General features: G+C 54.0%; 1 protein-coding gene across 6 annotated transcripts in view; it reads right to left on the bottom strand.

Annotated features, from left to right (window-relative positions):
* Positions 1–3,204: 3,204 nt before the first annotated feature.
* The window catches only part of DGKZ (diacylglycerol kinase zeta), a 54,644-nt gene continuing 42,409 nt past the window's right edge, over positions 3,205–15,439 (bottom strand). For all 6 annotated transcript variants that reach the window (XM_064714146.1, XM_064714150.1, XM_064714149.1 and 3 more), the window contains 8 exons: positions 11,536–11,576; positions 10,765–10,955; positions 10,196–10,227; positions 9,399–9,442; positions 8,907–9,027; positions 8,320–8,356; positions 7,939–8,038; positions 3,205–5,563 (listed from right to left, as the gene is read on the bottom strand). In XM_064714146.1, the coding sequence (XP_064570216.1) occupies positions 5,447–5,563; positions 7,939–8,038; positions 8,320–8,356; positions 8,907–9,027; positions 9,399–9,442; positions 10,196–10,227; positions 10,765–10,955; positions 11,536–11,576 (683 nt within the window). In that variant the 3' untranslated portion in view covers positions 3,205–5,446. The remainder of the gene's footprint in view (positions 5,564–7,938; positions 8,039–8,319; positions 8,357–8,906; positions 9,028–9,398; positions 9,443–10,195; positions 10,228–10,764; positions 10,956–11,535; positions 11,577–15,439) is intronic.

Below are 15,439 nucleotides of genomic sequence, written 5' to 3'. Positions count from 1 at the left end.
GGAGGGGCGGCCCGGGGGCAGGCTGGCCCCTCGGCCGCTGGGGCGGGGGCAGCCGGGGCCCCTCGGGCGGGGGTGAGCTGGGCCCGGGCAGCGTCAGGTCCCGTGGGGCACGGCTCCTGTCCCTTGTCCCCTCTCATCTTCCTGCTGTGCTCTCCAACCCGTACGCGGTGCGGTACCAGGGAACCCGTGCGGGTTCAGGTGACCATGCACCCCAACATCAACGAGTGGCCAAGGGTGCACAGCTGAACAGCCGAGCAGCGTCTCCCCTGGGAGCTGCTGCTCTGAGTTCCGATGGAAGCTGGCCCCGGGGGCATCCCCGCACCTCGGGGGAGTAAAGGAAACCACCCTGTGTCTCTACCAGCGCCGTGGATGCCTCCTCCATTCAGGCCACTGGCATCAATGGACAGACTTTTTGTAATCTCTGCCCTTTTCACCCTTCTCTGCTTGCTCTGCCCCTCGTGGGAAGTTGCCAGAAAAAGGGTACATCACTTACATACTGTCCCAAGCATCTCCCCAGTTCCGTCCCTTGTGACCCACCTGCCTGTCCCCAGCTCAGACATGCTGCAGCCCTTGGACCAAGCAGTGGTATCTGACTGCTGGTGGGGGATGAAAAGGACTGTGCAGATGTGACCGCTCCTTTCCCCACCCACCACCTTTTCTTGGGAGGTGAGCAAGGCAGCAGCAAAGCCAATTCCTTTTTGGAGTTAGAAGCCAGAAAGGAGAGTGTCATTCAAGAAAAATGGGGCTCTGGTAGGGAATGGAGTCATTTCTCCACCTCTTATCCTGGAAGAAGTCTGCTGAGAACAGGGCTGCCACAGGTGGGGTTGCAGGGCAGGGCTGTTTTTTATGAGCTGCTTCGAAACCAGGAATCACTTTCCAAGAGACTGCCAGCAGTTTCCTAAACATCTGCAGAGGTTTTGAGGAGAGCTGGTAAATGTGGAAACATGTAATCTCCCGTTCCTGCTGCACACACAGCAACAGGTACTGCTCTGTGTAGTGAGGGATCTGGAGATGCCAGGCTGTAGATTTGAGCCCAGGATGCAGAAATAGATCCTGATAGCTGGGCAGGTACTATAGCCAGTAACCTCCCACCACTGCTACGCCTTTAAACTCAACCTGAAGAAAGCTGCTGAGACAAACTTCAGTGTACAAAAGAACCTAGGTGTACATCAGGTTTGCACGTCTGAACCAGGAGACTGCAATGGGCAAAGCAAGGCCTATAGAAATGTAAATGTTAAAGAACTAGGTGCGGCGCAAGCACTGCTGCTTCTCTTCAGCTGTTTCTGGCCAGGAGCTGAAGATCTCGCTGGAGTCCCCAGGGCACAGCAGCATAAGGTACAGTGAAGCCCTGTGTGGATTTTCACTCGTTCCAGGGGACCAGGAGACAAGTGCTAGCTATGTGAGAGAGCAGAGATGCATTGGTGCACATCATTCAGCAGTGGCTGTGCTTGGTCCCTTTGGGCTCCTTCCCCAGCTCAAATTAGCAGCAAAAGGCCTTGACTGCAGAAAAGAGGCCTCATACTGAGGAAAGGAGGAAAAAAGAGGGAGTGTGACCAACCCAGGTGCATTTCCCTGCAATTGGTTAACTTGAGCTTTTTAACTTGAGCTCTTAAAATGTCACAGTCTAATTCATTGCATATCAGCTCTGCATTTTCCATGTCTGGTCAAAGCCTGGTCCTTCGGGAACTGGTAGTGGATGTTGCTGCAGTGTCAGTGCAGGGATGCAGCCATGCATGGGAGAGGAACGATCTTTTCCTTGTTGAGGTGTATGCTAGGTAATCATTAACAGGGCCCACAGCCGTCACCCTAGCTCTGCTTAGCTGGGGCTGGGCTTGCATTGCTTTCTCCAGCCTGCACACATGCCTACACCCCAGGTGTGCTTCCATCCCACAGGAGGGCAGACAGACCTCTGAAGCCCCAGCACCTGACTGAAAAGGAGAAAGAGGAGATGTTGACACCCTTTGGAGAGAAGGGCAGGACTCTGCCCCAAAGGTACACTGCCCCTCTTCCAACACTCCTCATCACAGTGATCACATAGCAGGACTGCTTTTCTTCCCCACAGTATATTTGACACTGGGGCGGCTGGAAGACTCCAATCGCCATGGTTACTGACAGCCTCCCTGCTGAGATGTGGGCCAATTGCCAGCATGCTGGGGTCTGGGCACTGAAGCAGAGCGGGCCCACTCCTCCCAGTTCCACGTACACCTGGTCCCTGGGGAGGCCAGGTCAATTTGGTGTGCCTTACACCTGCTACTGATCCTCACTATTAGCTCTGGGCAGGAGCTGAAGTTTGAAGACCATGAAAGAGAGGCACAGTGGGGGTGGAAGGCACAATGCAGGCAGGGAAGGCGGCTGCTTCTCCGGGCAGAGAGGGGCTGGCAGGAGCACTAGGCAGGCTGCCAAACTGCCCCGAGAAATATAGGTCTGAGGTATGAGTATAGCTCCTCATCACCCACTGGCTCCATCACCAGCACACCATTGGCCACTGCAATTACCTCCTTTTCCAAAGAAAACTCCACAGGATAGAAGTGTGTCGGCCACAGTCATCCTTATGAGTCTGAGTCTGGAAGCAGAAGTGTCCCTAATCCTCTGCTTTTGTAACCAGAGAGCAGTCCTTCCACCAGAGTGGCAGAGATAATCCCTGCTCTCACTGCTCAGCACTGGAGGCAAAAGCACAAGACTCCCTGCTGGAGCTGGAAATGAATAGGAAGAGCCCCCGGCAGGCTCATCTCCCGCAGAGCAGCGTGGCTGGGGACAGCTCACCACAAAAAAAGGCCAGCAAACATTTTGAAACTGGAGACTGGATGGTGCTGCAGTATCCACTGACAGCTGTGGCAGCTGCCGGGGCTGCTGCCTTTGCCCCAAGGAGCAATAGCAGGCTGCTGACTCACACTTCCAAGGCCTTCTGGATCACTTGGGAAGGCAGCGCACTTTCTACTTTTCCCACATTATACTGAGCGTTGATGTATGATGCAGAATGGAGGAGAAGGTCCCTCAGGACAAAGAGCCTGTGTCTAGCAACAGTCCCAGAAGGATGCTGTGCTAGGAAGTGAGCAAGGACACGGGCCAGCAGGGAAGTCCCAAAAGTACCCCCAAGTTTGGACAGGGGCAGAGGCCTTGGGATCCAACCTTGTTTGTGCCATGCAGGGCATCCGTTGTGCAGTGCCTGCTGCAATCTTGCAGATGCAGCAAGGAGACAGGAACTAAAACATCAATCTCTTTATTACAATGGCAAGAAACAACAACATCCAAACAGTCAAAGTTGAAAAGCAATGGGAATACAGGCTCATGCCAGGCCCTGGGCCAGCTGGAGCCAGCACCCTCACATAATTACAAAAATACAATCCTACAACAGTGTCTAAGAAACACACACCCAGGTATTGCACAGAACCCCTGCCCTTAGGGAGCAGGGAAACCAACACCCCCTCCTTCTTCACCAAAATATAAGCAGGCTTGGAATTGCACAGCAACTCAGCTCACAGGTGCATGGAGGGGCTAGGCAGGGAGGGGGACAGTGTGTCTCTCAACTACCTGTACAAAAAACTATAAAGGAGAAAGGGAAAAGCTGAGGCTTAAATGCCTCTGGGCCAAGGTGGGCATCCTGTGGTGTGGACCTCTGAGAAGTGACAGTGCCTTGTCTATTAGTGGCCTGCCAGCAGTGCTGCTGAGAACTCCAGGCACTTCTGGAGTGTCCCAGTTGTCAATGCATTAGTACACTATCATTATTATTTGCCAACACTGACACTGGCCCCTGGGCACCCTGCACTGCCCTGTGCCTCTGCTCCCCAGTACAGCATCCCCATCCTTCAAGGAAACCCTGCCCCTGGACAAAAAGTCGGAAGGGTATTCTGGTTCCCTACAGTGTCCTCATACCCTTTTCTTGGTACTTGGAGGGAGTCAAACAGTGCCACCCAGCATGACCCAGTGGGCACAGCTGCATGTCAGTGCAGAGGGACTGCACAGACCTCGCATGGCAGCAGCAGTATCCTCTCCTAGAGCAAAGATGTGAACAGCAACCCCCTTCAAAACCACTGCCGACCCAAAAGTGCCAAGCAGGTCTGCTAGGCTCAGAGCCATCAGCTTTCCTCCTCTGTGGGCACCTCCTGGTCTCAGAGACTCAGTTCTGCAAAAGCCTTGCTTAAGGCCTGGCTTGATGTCTTGGCATCAAGTGCTCACAGCATCTACAGGGGAGATGGATTGTGGTGCCTCATGCCCCATGGCAGGTGATTTGTGAAACTCCATCCCACTGTAGGCATGACTCAGGGCTAGGAGCCCTGATGGTTCCTGGGAATCCAAATCCTTCTTTCTACTAAAACTGGAGAGGGCGGGTTCATGGTCTACCCAGGCGGGTTGGTCAGCTCCCTGCAAAGCCCTGTGCCTAGTCTGGGGAATAGCAGGAGTCAGCCTAAGAGGATGCATGTTGCCAGGTTGGGGGGCAGGAGGGGATCCCTGAGAGCAGCACTGACCCCAGCACTGCCCATCCAGCCTCATGCAAAGACTAGCATTGAGGGGGAAACTGAAGCAAGGAGGGCAGCTGAATCTAACTCAGCACTTGGGAAATACAACAGACATCACAGCTGCCACTGCACCAGCTGAGTGCAGCTCTCCACCATCCTGCAGCTGGCTCACAAAGAGATGCTCAGCAGAGTGGGTGTGCAAACTGTTCCACCCAGCCCCGTGGAGAGAAGCGTGGTGAGAGGGTTTGGTAGCCTTCCTCCATGCCATCCCAGCCCTGAGTCAGACTGCTGACTGAGAACTAAAGGTCCATCAGGAGAGCACCTGCTGCTCTACTTCCAGCTGCACCAGACCCAGATACTCTGAGGAAAGTCTGGATGCACAAGTGACTTCCCTCCTGCTGCAGAAGGCTCTGGGTAGGGCAACACAGAGATCTGGTGCAGCCCCAGGAGGGAGAAGAAAGCAGGGCCAGTAAGTTGTGGTGCTTCCTTTGGGGCAGTCTGTGGCTCACAGCCTCTGCAGCCTGTGCCTCCCACAGCTGTGCCAGACAGGAGAGGAGGAACAGGACACAAACCTAGCCAAGCACCTAAAAGAGGGGCACTGCCAGCAGAGAGAAGGACTGAGCAATGATATCCCGTAAGGATTATAGGTAGGAGCCTGTGGAGGGGGCACTGGAATTACTCCTATGAACAAGGGTGACTGGAGGCTTCAGCCTGGCCTGCTCCAACATGGCTGGAGGATAGAGCCCACCTAGGGCAGGGAATGTGGTGAATGAGAGGTGAAGGGCACACACAAAGAATCAGGCTTCAAGTCTGAAATATCCATTGTCCTCATAAACAGAGTTCCAGCCCACCTGGGGCAGAGCTCTTCTGTGTCCATCTCCAGGGAGCAGGCTGGCATCTGGGGAGGGTTGGGCCAGACACAGCTCTGCAGTTGGCATTGTACTCTTCTCATCCTGAAAGAGCTGGCTCGGGCTAAGGCACGCCAAGCACTACACAGCTGTCTCCTGGTCCTCCCGCTGGATCATCTGGTAGTGCTGTCGGTTCTCGAGGTAGGCAGCTAAGTCGGGGTCGTTGGCCTTCTCAGCACGGTGCTTCGGGGTGTCTCCCTGCGCAGGGGAGGCGACAAGTCAAGAGCGCCGAAAGCTGCCTAAAGGCTGCTTTGGCACCCAAGGGCGTCCCCATTCCCCCATGTGGCTGGGTCCAGCAGAGCCTGCAGCCAAACCCCAAGTCAGGTGGCAGCCAAATGTCCATGCGCTCACCTTGGGATCAAAGTGTGCTCCTGAGGAGCATGACTACTGCAGGCCTGGGAGCTGTCCCCTGAAGGGCCATCAGCTCCAGGCCTGGGCTAGGACATGACTGACCCTGGGCAACACAAGTCACCCAAGAAGAGATAAAGGCTAGTCCCCCTGACCGGCTCTTCCCCTGTGCTGGGGAAGCAGGCGGGAAAGGGTGAGGAATGAGGGGTATGTCTGGGGAATGCCCAAGCATACCAACCCCCCTTCCCTCTCACAGCCTGGCTAGCGTGCTCCAGCTCCCGAAGGAGGATCACATTTCACCCGCTTATTGCAGCCATCTGGATTGTGTCCACTAATGAACTCCCGCACTCCATAAAAAGCAAATCTGTTAACAACTCCCAGCTCTGTCTTCTCTCCCCCTTCCCTCCCCCTGCTCCTTGCTCCACCTCTCCAAGTGCCCAGGCTCTGCTGTGCCACTGAGAAAGGCCACAGAAACCTGGCGCTCTGCCGCTGCCATTGAAAACCAGCCCTGGAAGGGATACCCATCCTGCCCAGCTCATCCCCTGGTGCACAGCAGGGCACAGGCAGCTGCAGCAGTGTGCCAGGGCCTCTGAGCAGCCCCCAGCTATATTTCTCCATCAGGAACAATGGTCAGACATGCAGAGTCCTCCGCTGGGCCTGGATGTGGCTGTGCACAAAAGCCCATCCATCCATGTGTGGCTGCAGAGAGGTATCATGCAGCAAGAAATATTCTTGGGATGTGCACCCCAAGACTGGGCACACCCCGTGGTCCTGCACACAACCTCCAGCAGCCACACCATCAGGGGATGGAGATCACTCTGTGCTTTGGTGCTGGCTCTCCTTGATGGCCCCCTCCCCACATCCCCTGAATGCAATCACTCATTTAACAGAAGACGAATTAAGCTTCTTTCCTGTTCCCCTGCAGAAGCCCCTCTGCATCACTGCCTGTCTGCAGCCTGAAACCGGAGCTGCCAGGGCCTCCCTGCCCGGCTGGGCTGAGGCACTCCAACTGATAAGGCTCAGCCTCCCTCACCACGGCAGAGCAGGATCAGTCTGCTCCAAAGCCTTGCTACAGGTCTGCTGCTAGGGTTTCTAATGAGGTGGATCCTGCCTGTGCAGGCAGGCTGTGACCCTGAGCCCCTGAGAGGTCAGTGCAGCAGCACAGCGGGGTCCCCAGGCAGCCACAAACCCGATATGCGACATGCTTTTGCACAGGCACGTGCAAACCCATTCCCTGGGGCAGCCGCATGCCTGAGCAAGGCTCCCTTTTGAGCTGGCAGGCTGGGGGCTGTTTCTCTCCTTCAGGAAAATGATGGGGCTGGGAACAGAGAGGAGCCATGCACCCCAAACTGCCCTCTCCTCTTGCCTCTGCCAGCTGAGTCTCCATTTAGGCCAGTCCCACTCTGGGCACTGTGCAAGGCCTAAGCCTTAGACAGGACCAAGGAAGAGAGATGGGGAGCCAGAGAGTATCTGTACTGCATTCTCCTGGCAGCTGGCAAACAGGAATGTGCATTGTCTAAATCAAACCCCAAGCTTCACCACCACCAGCACCCCTCAACTGGGCTCCTAATGGGTGTCCCAGACCCACAGATTGCACCTTCTTGGCTTGTTCTACATCACCTCTGCTACAGCCCATCACTACAAGCCTCCACCAGAGAGATCTGACCACATCCTCTCTGCCGTATGCCAGCCCTGGGAACCTCCTGTACCAAAATATGGCCCCAAGCCCTCCCCTTTTGCATCTCTTCTGCCAGGGCTGGCACAATTCCCTGACACTAAGGCACAGCTCAATTAACTCAGCATGTGAGGGAAAGTGCTGCAACTGCTTGCTCCTGCTCCCCACAGGCTGGCTTCACCCACCAAGAGGAGCTCCCAGATCCCCTATCATGACTGCCGGTGGGGGAGAGCATTGGAGTCCTGCAGCTGGGAGGGAGAATGTCCTTGCTCTAACCCCTGAGGGTGGGAAGGGGGAGTCGGGGATGAGACATTCCAGCCCCTTGCTGCTAATTTAATAAAACAACAGGGAGAGAAGCACTAGGAGAAGAGGAATTTAACCCCTCTGTAGCTGGGCTCTACTGGACAAGCATAGGTACTCCATGTCAGCTCCTCTCTGACTGGCAAACACCTCACCCAAATCACCCCTGCTCTGCTCCCCTGCTGGTTCTGCTCCTTGCCAGCCCTCTGGTCACCCTAGAAAGCCCCACTGCCACCGTTCCCACTGTCACCTGCAGGTCTGTCTTCATGAGCGAGGCCCCAGCCTCCACGATGTAGTGGCAGATAGTGCGCTGGCGTAAGGCTGCAGCCTGGTGCAAGCTGGTTTCACCGCTGAGAAGGAGAAAGCAGGAGATGTGAGATGTCCCCCTGAACAGGGACAATCAGCACATGCAGGTGGCAGCAAGGGACAGAGCAATTCAGCGGCAGCAGCAGCTGATGGTAAGTTGTGTGTTTGTCCAGGCAGAGGAGGGGGTGCTACTCAGGGGCAGTCTGTCCAAAATGGACTGGCAATCATGGCTGGCAATTAGAACAAGGGCAGCTGAAGTGCCCCTATAACCAGTCACTTCACAGAGGGTCTGGCCAACAAGTAATGCAAGCCAGCAGCGACTTACTTCTCCTCCTCTGTGGCATCAAGGATCTCTGAAGGAGCTGTGGAAAGAAAGAGTGCAGGTGAGTGAGACCTGGCTCTGGGGCAGAGACAGACCTGGCAGAGACAGACCTGCCTACTCCCTGGTCACAGTCTGCATCATTCCATAGGGGCTGCTATTTTCATGCTGCCTGCAAAAGTCTTAGCTTCAAAGAACTCAGATCAGCAATGGCATTTGAGCCCAGCTGATCCCAGGAAAGAAGAAGTGGTTGTGGACTCACTATAGAGAAAAATCTAAATAAAAGTAAAGCTGTCTGTATTTCAGTGGGAACTGCCAAAAACAACTGGTCAGCTGCCCTGAAGGCAGAAGCAAGACACTGAGAAATGTTTCCCAGAGACATGCTGATCCCTGCCAGGATGCAGCAATAGCCATAAGGACACCCCAGTACTGGCAGACAGAAGCCAGAAAAAGCCCATACACAAGAAGGATGACGTAGTAAACCCAGAGGGAAGGGATCTAAGCCCAGGAGCACTCCCTCTGAGCAGAGGGTTGATTTTTTTTTTTTGCTGCCAGGCTCCTTTGCTAAGAGTGGCACTCTGACTCCAGCTCACCATTCTCGATGATGTATTTGACGATGTCCTTGCTTCCTGATTTGACAGCATGGTGGAGGACAGTCTGGCCCGAGGAATCTCGCACCATCAGGTCTCTTCCAGCTTGGTGCAGCTCTTGGAACTACAGGGTTATCAGATTGCTCAGGATGAGTTGCATTTCCCAGCTCCAAGCCCCAGCATTATGTGCCTGGAGTGTCTGACAGGTTGTGTGGATACTTGCTGCTGGTGGGAAGCTTTGGCTAGCTCAGCCATGTTACCAAGTCCCTTCCCTTCTCCTCCCTTCCCTTTGTGTCTCCCAGGAGATGAACCAGAAGAGCTCCTTGCCGAAGCCTGCCTGGTTTCTAGCCACCACTCCTGAAGGAAGGCCTTTGACAGGCACTGCTCCAGGGCAACTGGGGAGCACAGCTGGCAGGGCTTCTCTTAACCCAAGGGGCACACCAGCCCAGGAGCCAGCCTTGGCTGCTCATTGCACCAGGCTGCTGGAGGACCTACCTTGCTGAAGTTGCCACTCTTGGCAGCTTCTATCAGAAGGTCATCTGCAAAGAGAGATGTGTCAGGGTCAGAAAAGTCAATCTGGAACACTGCTTATCTAATCTTGGAGACAACAGCTGGGCACCAGAGGCGTGGAGCAGGAGCACAAGCTCCTCCAGGGATTAACCCTTTGGTCAGACTGCATTTACATGGCTTCTCCACCTTCAGGATTGTAAGGAACAAGCCAGGGAAAGGAAACAGACACCACGTAGCTAGGGGTGCAGCCACATCTCAGCCCCAGGGAGATGCAGCAGGAGTAGTCTCTGCCCTTGGGCAGGATAACTTGTGATGAAAATGGGGAGCAGGTCTCCTGGGCATCAGCCAGGAGCCAAGCTGCTTCTCACCAATGACTCACTCACACCTCCAGGCTCCAATCAAGTTTCAGGAAACTCTTTCCATTTGTTCAGCTTGGTGAGGCCCCTGATCTAGTGCTCCCACCTCCTCAGGGAGAGGCAGAGACAGCCTCCCAACCCAGTCCACAATGCTCAGCCCTGCAGGTGGGGGATTAACCCCTTGCCACATAATTTCCCGCAAGCTGGAGCTGGGAAGGCCCCTGGCTGGGCCACTCCACAAATCACTGTCAAGTCTCTTGTGCTCACCTCTGGGTCACCTGCCTGCAGGGATCCATGTTTCAGAACACATGGAACAATAGGGCTCTTCCCTGCTCACCAGGGAAAGGATAGGCCAAAAAAACCCATGGCAGGAAAGCAAAAGTGCAACACAAGAGGGGGTATGACCAGGGGTAGGACTCCACTCACCTTTATGTGGAAGGCAGTGCTCAGGCTCAGCGCTGGAAGGGAAGAAGAGAAAGTGTAACTAACCCTGCCAGTCCGGGCAGCAGATGGCCCTAATGGGCATGCTACCATTAGAGGGATGGAGAAACCTGCCTGTAGCACTCCTTCCCTGATCTGGGTTCTTCCCCTTCCCCATTCCCATTCCCACTGCTGCTCCTGATGCCATTGCTCCTCCATACTCATCACTGGCCTTGGTTTGGCTGAGAGACCTTTGTCCTCTGCTCCTCCATACTCATCACTGGCCTTGGTTTGGCTGAGAGACACCCTTGTCCTCTGCCCCATGGCCCAGGTGCTGGAGCTTGACCCCATGGCTCAGCCACCTGGTGATGGTGGCTACTTTGGGCAGCACTGGCAGAGGAACAAGGAAAACAGGACTGCATCTCATCCCTTGGCCTTACTCAACAGTGAATTCCTGCTTACTTCCAGGGAACTCCCCTGTAATCTGGCCCAGGGATCAATGCTGTGAAGCCAACCCTAGCTCTCCCATCACTGCCCATTCTTCCTGAGACCCAGCACCCCCATTTCAGACTCACCTGGGGGCAGGAGAGGAGGATGGAGAGGAGGAACAGGAAGGAAATGCAAAATGGTGCCCAGGGGGTGTGGCAGATGAGTCCACGAGGTCAGGCATGGCAGGAGAAGTGCTCACAGTCTGAGTGACCACTAGCTCTGGGTCCAAGACATAGAGCTCATCCTGAGAGATCTCTGTCACATAGTTTAGATGTTCCTGAAAGACACAAGTCAGGACATGCTTCCTCAGAAGCAAGACCTACTTCTGCAAAACTACATCCCCTCATATCCCATTGGGTGAGTTTGTGGCCCACCCATTTACACAGCAATGGTGGCTTGAACAGTCTTGTGCCCGGGAGCCTTTGCATCTCATTGTTCTTTTCAGGCTTCCTGTCTCCTGCCGCCTTAGTGACCTTGTAAACCTTATCTCCACACCCCCCTCCCCAGATCATTAAGGAAAGTATCTATTGGTGAAGATGATCCCAGCTGGAAGGTCCCCTGGCCAGTCTTGCTATGTTTGCTATTCCTTACCTGCTGCACTGGAGGGCCCTGCAGGCAGCTTTCAACCCAAGGTTCTCCGCTACCACCCAGGCTTCTTCCCTTTTCTCTAGAAACCTGGAGGTGCTGAGCCTGGTCCTGGGCCAGGCTCATCATGCCATTCCTTTGGGGGATGCCAAAGGCCAGGTCAGTGGTCTGAGACCTGTGTGGCCCTAAGGCTAAGCCTGTTGGCCTGTGTGCAGGTGGGACACGCAAGCACCTCCCCAGGGGATGCCGGTGCAGGGTGAGGCTGCACTTACCTGTGCGCGGTCTATCCTGTAGAACCGATCGGCCGTGGTTGCTGTAAGACGGGAACAGAATGAGACAGGCTGATCCTTGGTGTGAGACAGCGCCTCTTCCCATCACCAGTGACAGTGTGCTATCCAGCCACTTCATGCCTTGCACAGAGGGTACAGCAGAGCAAACAGCAGCCCCTGACCAGGAGCAAACCACTTTCCTTCATGAATCTGCTGGTGTCTTCACCCTAGAGGCAGCCCCTTAGGCCAACAGACCACCATGTCCCCGTGAAACACGCCTTTGCTTGTTACCTTCTCCTCAATGACTCCTGGCAGGGAGCCACAGGTAAGGCAGGAACACAACTAGCTGATGCCATGGCCTTTCTGGGGGCTTTCAGGTGCTCCAGCATTATTCCGAGCAGATGAAGCTCAGGGCTATGCAGTGCACATCTCAGCACTCTCTTATACCAGGTGAGGAACTGCTGTGATTAACATGGTGCACCTTGTTGAACAGCGCTCAGAAATGGGGGCACTACAGGAGGCTGGGAAAAGAGAGGGCTCAGCCTCCTGCTGACTTGACTAAGGACCTTCATGAGGCCACTCAGAGCATGTGTGGCACAACAGAGCATGCCACCACCAGCTGTAGATACAAGTCCCTGTCTCCTAGGATGGCAGGAGAGCTCCAAATCAGCCTCCAGCCTGTCTGAGTGCATCCCTCTTCCTTAGAGAAGAGATCACCACAGAGAGAGAGAAGCTCCAACAGAGCAAGTGGTTATGCTGGAGCCAGACACACATGGCCACCACCCCTAGGGGAGCAGGGAGAGGTTATGGATTAAGGGCATCACCAAGGGAGACCAGGACAAGTAAAAGCACAGTGCCAGGACAGCTGGATTCCTATGCAGGGCAACATTTCCCCAGTATCCTGACAGGCTGCTGGTGCCAGTCCAGGAGAGGATGCTGCAGTGGGATTCTTGCAGACCCAAGGAAGTCTCTCTGCAAACAGAGTGGGGATGTGCTAGAGCAGGTGAGAGTAGTGAAAGAGCCATGTTTATCCTGGATATTTGCATCCAGGGAGCTACTGTTCAAGGCCTATAATTCAGCTACTTGAACAAACCTGTGCTGTGTTGAATGAGACTCTAGTCTCTTTTCTGACACATTTTCCTGAGCCCAGAACCTGCTGCTGGGAGACTGGCAGAAGGGAAAGTGGCCCTGGTACAGCAGTCCTAGTAGTGACACCATACACAGGGCTAGAACCTTGAAGGGAGAAGTTGCACCCTCTCTGCCTAGCACGAGCCTTCCCAGGCCCACTTTGCAACCCATGGCTGTGCTCTGCTGTGGTCTACATGCTGCTTGCTGGGGCATCAGAGAGATGAAATGCTACAAATGGGCATTTCACTCAGCCAGCTTCCAGGTACAGAGAGAGGTTCTTGGTCGGAGAAGGCAAAGGGAGAAGAGAAAGGCACTTTCAGGCAGGAGAGAAGCAGCAGCTGCAGCCCAACAGGGAGGCTGTTCCACAACAATGCTATGCTCATGGTGAGCCCGGCTCCGGGCATGCTGGAGCAGGGGGGCCCCCTGCCTGCACGACTCAGGAGAGCATCCCCAGCAGTCCCGCAGTGACAAAGACACACCACCAAGCTGCCTTCAGCTCCAGGGGCAAGAGAACCACAGACTCCCCTTGCTCCACTCCGGGTCAGCAGCCAGACATGCAGCCTGGGGGAAAGCACTGCTGTGCTCAGCCCCAAAGACCCCAACATCCATGAGTCCCAAGCCTCAATGGTTCCCTGTCGCTTGTCACTGAACGCCTGTTCTCCCACTCCCCAAATTCACAGAACCACGGAATGATCACAAAAATTGCTTAGGTTGGAAAAGACCCTTAAGATCGAGTCCAACCGTTATACCAACACTGCCAAGTCCACCATCAAGCCACATCCCTAAGTGCCACATCTACACATCTTTTAAGTATCTTTAGGGATAGGGACTCATCCACTTCCCTGGGCAGCCTGTTCCAATGCTTGATCCCCATTTCAGTGGGGAAAAAGGCCTCCCTGATGCAACTTGAGGTCATTCATTTCCCTTTATCCTCTTGCTTGTTACGTGGGAGAAGAGACAAACACAATTTCACACAATCTCTTTCCAAGTAGCTGTAGAGAGTGGCAAGGTCTCCCCTTAGCCTCCTTTTCTCTAGGCTAACCAACCCCAGCTTCCTCAGCTACACCTCCTAAAATTTGTGCTCCAGAGCCTTCATCAGCTCCATTGTCCTTCTCTGCACATGCTCCACCACCTCAGTGTCCTTCTTGCAGTGAGAGGCCCAAAGCTGGATGCAGGATTCCTGGTGTGGCCTCACCAGGGCTGAGAACAGGGAAACAATCACTGCCCTGGTCCTGCTGGCTACAATTTTCTTGATCCAGGCCAGAAGGCCATTGGCCTTCTAGGCCACCTGGACACTGCAAGAGACTGAAATAATTCATGCCTCAAACACTGCTATAAAGTTTTACTCATTATAACTGTATAAAAACTGTATAAAGAAGCTACAACCAAAGAAGCTTCCGTGAAGATACCTGACTGGGAGTTTAGACTGAAAATTAAACTGCTAAGATTAAATAAAGGGAATTCTTCAATCACCTGAAACAAACAAGTAAACAAGGGCAAGAATGTGAGACCAACCCAGCAGTCATGCTAAGAATCATCTCTGGCTTGCTTTGGGGTGGGGGAGGCTGTAGCCCACAAACCCATTTGCTTGCAGCAGGTTTGCACAGATTTCACACCCCATCTGAGTGGGGGGAGGAAGTTTTGGTGCATTGTAACCTCTGCTCAGGGGCTGTGAACCCATCCTGCCTTGTACAAACTGGCTATGGAACCCCCAGCCCTGGGAAGGCGACATCCATGGGACATTCACGTGAGGGGCAGCTGAGGGGGTGCACTAATCCATCAAAGCTCCCCCAAAGTGCCTCCACAGTCATTCCTGAGGCTTTGCACCACAGGACAGCACGTAATGCAACAAATGTGGAAGAGACAGCGGCAAACTGTCCTCCTACTCCAGGAAGGTGGGGATTTTTATATATGGCCTGAGTGTGTATTAACCCATCAGATTCTATTCTTTTTTGAGGGGACCTTCACCACCAAAAAGACCAGCTGGAGAGGATCAATAGAACATCACTGGGATCCACAGAGTGGTGATACTTTCTTTATTCCATCCCTGTTACTCTCTTTCTGTCCCCACACCTATTTTCTATTTCTCTCTCTCTCATATTTACAGTCAAAAACCCATACTATTGTCACTGACATATGGTCTCATTTTCACCTTAATTTGGGCAGGGGCATTCCTAAGAACCTTAGTAATCAGATCCTGACAGACACACACACTGAATCATGTTCAGCTGCCATTGACAAGCACCTCCAGGTGCTTTTCTGCTGAGCAGCTTTCCAGCTCCCATTCCTCCAGCTTGCAGCACTGCACGGGGTAGTTGTGACCCAAGGTCAGGACATTTACTTTTTTGAACCTCATGCAATCGGCCTTGGCCCATGATCCAGCCTGCCCAGATCCCTCTGCAGTGCCTTCCTGCCCTCCCACAGATCAACACTCCCACCCAGCTTATCTGCAAGTGCCTGAGCTGTGCCTGATCTCCCCATCCAGACTGATAAAGATAATAAACAGGACAAGGCCCGATGCTGAGCCCTGGGGATCACCACCGGTGACCGGCTGCCAGCTGGATGTAACTCCAGGCACCACCACTCTCTGGGCCCAGCCATCCAGCTGGTTTTCTAACCAGTGAACAGTGAACTCATGTGAGCCACGAGCAGCCGGTTTCCCTGGGAGAATGCTGTGGGAAACAGTGTCAAATGTTTTACTGAAGTTCAGGTGGACAACATCCACAGCTTTTCACTGAGCAAGTCATCCCAACATAGGAAGAGATCAGCTTGGTCTCCT

The sequence above is a fragment of the Zonotrichia leucophrys genome, chromosome 5, assembly GCF_028769735.1.
Source record: "Zonotrichia leucophrys gambelii isolate GWCS_2022_RI chromosome 5, RI_Zleu_2.0, whole genome shotgun sequence".
Classification (NCBI taxonomy): domain Eukaryota; kingdom Metazoa; phylum Chordata; class Aves; order Passeriformes; family Passerellidae; genus Zonotrichia; species Zonotrichia leucophrys.
Note: the sequence above shows the minus strand (reverse complement) of the source record. Positions and strands in the feature narration are given on the sequence as shown.